At 41.1% G+C, this 6000-nt stretch overlaps 1 protein-coding gene across 5 annotated transcripts in view; it reads left to right on the forward strand.

Moving 5' to 3' along the window:
- The window catches only part of EML1 (EMAP like 1), a 122501-nt gene extending 116775 nt beyond the window's left edge, over positions 1-5726 (forward strand). For all 5 annotated transcript variants that reach the window (XM_054275035.1, XM_054275038.1, XM_054275034.1 and 2 more), the window contains 2 exons: positions 3758-3888; positions 4176-5726. In XM_054275035.1, coding sequence (XP_054131010.1) covers positions 3758-3888; positions 4176-4301 — 257 coding nt within the window. In that variant the 3' untranslated portion in view covers positions 4302-5726. The remainder of the gene's footprint in view (positions 1-3757; positions 3889-4175) is intronic.
- Positions 5727-6000: the final 274 nt, after the last annotated feature.

Here is a 6000-nt window from a genome sequence, read left to right on the forward strand (position 1 = left end):
AAGCACATAGATTATGAGAGGAAAACCAGTCCACTTTTATTCACAGTCAATCAGTACTTTAGGGCCTCAGAGCAGCCAGTTAGAACAGTCTTCACATGCTTGCTAGGATGGCCTCAGAAGCAGCACAGAGAAGCAGCAATCACAGCATCCAGGATGTGGGGCTTCTAGTATATTGATTTTTCAGTAGCTATGGCTGACTGAGGCCAGGGATATTTTCTCTCTCTGGTAGAACCACATAAAAACCCCAAACTATGCCCAGCATCCCCAGCTCAGCGTAACCAATGCAGGGGGAAAAGGGAGCTCTGGTCCCTTGAACACCTGTCTTTGAGCATGGGAACAGATTAGTCAGCCTGCAAGTGTTTGTAGATGATTCAACTGAAAGTCAACAGCATGTAAAGAAGTGTGCTTGAGGGGGGTTGTTTTAGTGATACAAACACATAAATGTGAAGGAGCAAAGACTTTAAAACACTTACTGATCCATAAGCTCTTTCAAGAGCCATGTGCTGCTGGATACACAAGTAAGGTATCAGTTCATAGCACATGCCCAGTTTTGGAAAAAATAGTGTTTGAAGTGAAGGACAGGAACAGAAGAAATACAAGATACTGTACAAAGCCTGACAACATTGCAAGCAAAGCAGAACTCAGACTGGTTGGGTTCAAAACTGACTAGAACACTGTAAATGGATTATTATGTTTGAATATCTTTATTAATAGCATGCATGTAAAGTTTGTAGGTGGTGTAAGCTGCAGGATTAGCAAGTTGTCTTGAGAAACAGAGTGGTATGACAAAAGGAAGGAATTCAATAGAGTCAAAGAGGAGGCTCCCCACTAGAATGGCAGAACCCAGTTGTACAAATGCAGAACAGCTGAGAGCAGATCTTCACAGAAAGATCAGATTATCAGATTACTTTTGCATACAAACTGAACATGAGTCAACAGCATTATGCTGTTGTAGGAAAGGCAGATACATTAGTGAGATGTGTAATGAAAAGGATGCCATGCAAAATGTGAAGCAATCATCCATTTATCAATATTGGCTTCAGTCACAGCTGGAATGGCTGCTTCTGGTTTTTGCACATTGAACCAACATATAATGTGCTGACTAGTGAGAATAATTAATTATCCATCTAAATATTGTTCTGGGAGAAGAAATGTAATGAATGAATTTTGGAGAAGAGGAGGAAAAAATAGCGTGGCATCAGTCTTCAAATGAGAGAAATTAAATGCTCTCTTTTACAGGTGTGCAGAGGATGGGAAAAATAAGGACTACTTTTTCAGCAAGGGGCATTCAATTTGCATATTCATAAAAACTGAGTGAGGCACTAGGATAAATTTTGAAAGAACCAAGAGATTCAAAGAAAAATCCTCCTATTATCTATTCCCCATTTTCAAAATGGCAGTCTTGTTTCTTTAACCATTTCCTCCAGAGGTTATTTATCCTTCAGGGGTTATATATTCAGCTTGTCATAGTGACCTCTTGAGAAGACTCCTACCTCTTTTCAGCTAGCATTTGATGTTCATATAGCCTCCTTCTTGTCAAAGCAGATATTTTAAAAAGATTTTCTGTGTCTCTTTGTTCTGCATATTTGTAATTCCAGGAGTAGCAATTATTATGTTTCTTTGCAGGTTTCTTTGGGCCTCTTTTACTATCCCTGATCTAGCAATGTGATGTTTCCACACATATCAGGAAAATTAAGAGCAGTCTACAAATCAGACTTTGCATTTGATTTACAGCAATTTGTAATTCCTTATGAAGACATGGAACGACCTCCTCGTAGTGAATTGCTGTGCAGTGATACAAAGGCTGTATCTGGGAAGAATCCCAGTGACTGAAGGATAGCTGTTCCCCTAGTGCATGGCAAGTGCCCACTGGGGTTTTGAAGTATCCCAAAGGAGGAACTGGAGTGTGCCTTGGGAGTTCTTAGGGGAGTAGGAGCTCTCTCACTCTGAGCAGCAGCAGCAGAGGAGGAGCATGCCAGGTGACACAGGGACGCACTGCAGAGGGCAGGTGACACAGGGACGGACTGCAGGGGACAGGTGACACAGGGGCACACTGCAGAGGGCAGGTGACACGGGGCACACTGCAGAGGGCAGGTGACACAGGGACGCACTGCAGGGGACAGGTGACACAGGGGCACACTGCAGAGGGCAGGTGACACAGGGACACACTGCAGGGTACAGGTGACACAGGGCACACTGCAGAGGGCAGGTGACACAGGGACGCACTGCAGGGGACAGGTGACACAGGGGCACACTGCAGAGGGCAGGTGACACAGGGACGCACTGCAGGGGACAGGTGACACAGGGGCACACTGCAGAGGGCAGGTGACACAGGGACGGACTGCAGGGGACAGGTGACACAGGGACTCACTGCAGAGGGCAGGTGACACAGGACACACTGCAGGGGACAGGTGACACAGGGACGCACTGCAGGGGACAGGTGACACAGGGCACACTGCAGAGGGCAGGTGACACAGGGACACACTGCAGAGGGCAGGTGACACAGGGCACACTGCAGGGGACAGGTGACACAGGGGCACACTGCAGAGGGCAGGTGACACAGGGACACACTGCAGAGGGCAGGTGACACAGGGACACATTGCAGGGGACAGGTGACACAGGGACACACTGCAGAGGGCAGCTGACACAGGACACACTGCAGGGGACAGGTGATACAGGGGCGCACTGCAAGGGACAGGTGACACAGGGACACACTGCAGAGGGCAGGTGACACAGGGCACACTGCAGGGGACAGGTGATACAGGGGCGCACTGCAAGGGACAGGTGACACAGGGCACACTGCAGGGGACAGGTGACACAGGGACACACTGCAGGGGACAGGTGACACAGGGACAGGCACTGAAAATCACAGAGCCAAGACACAGCAGGGGTTTTGCCAAGTCATGATGGGAAGACGACAGTGATCTCTGAAAGCTTGCTGCCCTTTTTGTCGAGTAGGGATTAGATAAAATCTAAATTAGAAAATCATAACCAAAAAAAGCCTGCAGAACTACATACAAAATCCTGAAATTTCAATAACTGGGTGGATTTTAGTAAAATTGCAATTTATTGCAGACAAGTATTCAGAGGCTTTGAAGGTGTGGTGCACAGATTTGGTCTCTGCACTGTTGACCTTACAGTTTGATTTTAGGACACTACTTCATGCATGAACAGCAAAGAGGACAGTATGTGGGGAAGAAAGAAAAGTACTTGGAGTAGACTAAAAGCATTTAAAAACCTTATAGTAGGTTCACTTCCTTTTCAAGGGATCTATTAATTAATAAATAATAAACTATAGAATGTCTTTTTTCCTAGACTTTAGATTTTAGTAATATGAAGAAATTACTTTTGGATCATATTCTAGTCTAAAAAACATACCCATGTAATATGAAAAAAGTCTCTTAACACATACATAAGGAGAAGGGAAATTAAAAGCAGTAACTGTTACTTTTCCACGTAACCATATGAAAATTCTTTCAGGCTCAGGCACATGACTAATTCAGCAGAATGCATCTTCTCAGAGTACAAAGCACTTTGCTGTCTAGAGGGAATAAAGTGGTTTTTTATGTGTTTGATTACCTCTTAGGATTTGGACTTTAGCTGGTATGGAAGTACACATTCTGACTCAGATGCAGTTATTTTTATAGGTTTTTCTTTTCCTTAAGCAAGTCATCCTTTATTAACATTTTAACAGAAACTTAGGCTGTCACTTTTATTTCCTGTATCAAAGCCTTTAATGAGTCCCTCTGTGTTTCAGGTGTGTGGCCTGAAGGTTCAGATGGCACAGACATCAACGCTGTCTGTCGATCCCACGGGAGAAAACTGCTATCAACAGGAGATGACTTTGGCAAAGTACATCTCTTCTCATACCCATGCTCACAGTTTAGGGTAAGGTATTTCCCAAAAATTTACTCTTGTAGTTTGCAAAAATGTATTAAATGTTGTTTTCCTTTGAAAAAAAAAAAAAACCCAAACCCCAAAACACATCAGAACAGGAAGAATGGGGGGTTTTATACATCCAAGGTATTTATTTAAAGTTGATTGAGACAATAATTAAATTTAAAAGTTAATTTAATATTAAAATACTTCATGAGAATGACATGACGCCTTAGTTTAATTGCTGCATGAATGTTCTAATGAGATGCTTTTATTCTCACTAATATGGTGTTTTCTAGGCTCCAAGCCACGTGTATGGTGGACACAGTAGTCATGTAACTAATGTAGATTTTCTCTGTGAAGACACCCACCTCATCTCCACAGGAGGAAAGGACACAAGTATTATGCAGTGGCGAGTCATTTAAAGGAAACATCAGCATGAACATACACAGTTGAGTCGACCATGCACAGATCTTATGTATAAACTGTATATTTAAAACTTAACAGTATGTTTGCAGTTTAGCCTGGTCACTGTGATTTTTGTTTAAAAAATTCTTACAAACCTCAGGAAAATTAAGCCCTGTGCTGGTTACCTTACTCAGTCTAGTATTTTTTTTTCATTGTGTCACACCTTAAGATTGATCGTTCTCTGTTGTACAATATACAATGCAGTACAAGTTTAATATAAGAAATGTGGCTTGACAGTTTGCAATACAGTGATATCAGCAGAATGTGACTATCTTAAATGTTTTCTATAAACACTGCTAAACTGGTCACAAAAATGCCTTTCAAAGACTGTATATATGTGCTTATTCGTTTCACTATCTACACTTTGTACTATATATCTACTTATATAGAAAAATCTATGACAATGTCAAGGTACTGAACTGTTTCTGCTGGAGGCTGATGAATAGATACATAAAGTATAAACTGCAATTTAAGATGCAAAAAGTAGTGTTCTAGACCTGAAAATGTGAATGCTGGTAAATTTGCATTCTCTTGGTAACAGCACACTGTGGGTGTCACCAATGAGGAGTTGTGTTCCTTTTCCAATGAATCAGCAGGCTTTGTCCCAGTTTGACCTGAATTTTTCAGCAGGGCTTACAGATGTCTGTGTGGTTCAGGTAGTCCATATGAATTTAAATTAAAAATCTTTTTACTTGTATATGAAAAATTTCTTTTTGAAAACAAACCAATAAATCTTGGCCACATCCCCATTATTGGCTCATATATTTAACTAATATGTATATTAATCAGCATGATGCTATATTGTACATGTATAAGATTTTAGCAGTTCATAACAAATGGTAAGGCCATCTAGCTTTACTTTTTTTATGCTTATGGATACTGTATATTTGTATTTTAAGACCAAGTAGACCAAGTCTAAAGATATCTTTTTAAGTGTACCATAAACCTGCAGAGGGTAAAGGAAGACTTGGAAGCCTACATGAAATATTAATGTGTAACTTCTGGCCCCTGTGTTTTGTGCATGGATGGGTATTTATAGTATGAAATAAGATTGTGTTTTGCAATGAAGTAACAGTGGAGGTGGTATAAAATGGTTAAGAAGGCCTTATCAATGTTGATTGTGACACAGATTGAAATGTATTGTTTACTATGAGGAATGTATCTGAAGAATTTTAAAAGAAGAGTTCTAAGTGGACTCGAAAAAAGTAATATTAAAATTTTGCTTGTAATGGACAGTAAATGTTAATTCTCTGAACTCTAAAGCACTGGTTGTTTAGAGTGATTTAAATGAAATTGAACCAATAAATTTTGAAACTTTTTTATTACATCTCCAACCTCCTACACTGAAAGTGCAGGACACCAATAAACATGTATTAAAGTGACTTCTCAATGCATTCTTCTTGTTTAGTAAGGTGTCTTTGTTTGAGCGTGATAAAGAGACAGGCTTTTAGTTAACAACACACATTTGTGATTTCTCAGTTAGAGATGCATTTGAAAACAGTTGGCAGTAGAATCTAGATTTTGGGGTACATAATTTTATGTGTGCCCATGACCCTGGGGACGTGATGACAATACATACCTGGGAGTGAAACTCCAGCTTTGCAGTAGGAAGGACACACCACATGCCCTCACCTGCACACTGCCTTGGTCCTGGTC

The sequence above is a fragment of the Melozone crissalis genome, unplaced genomic scaffold (genome assembly GCF_028551555.1).
Source record: "Melozone crissalis strain CALT ecotype California unplaced genomic scaffold, PUWL_Pcris_2 ptg000018l_1, whole genome shotgun sequence".
Classification (NCBI taxonomy): domain Eukaryota; kingdom Metazoa; phylum Chordata; class Aves; order Passeriformes; family Passerellidae; genus Melozone; species Melozone crissalis.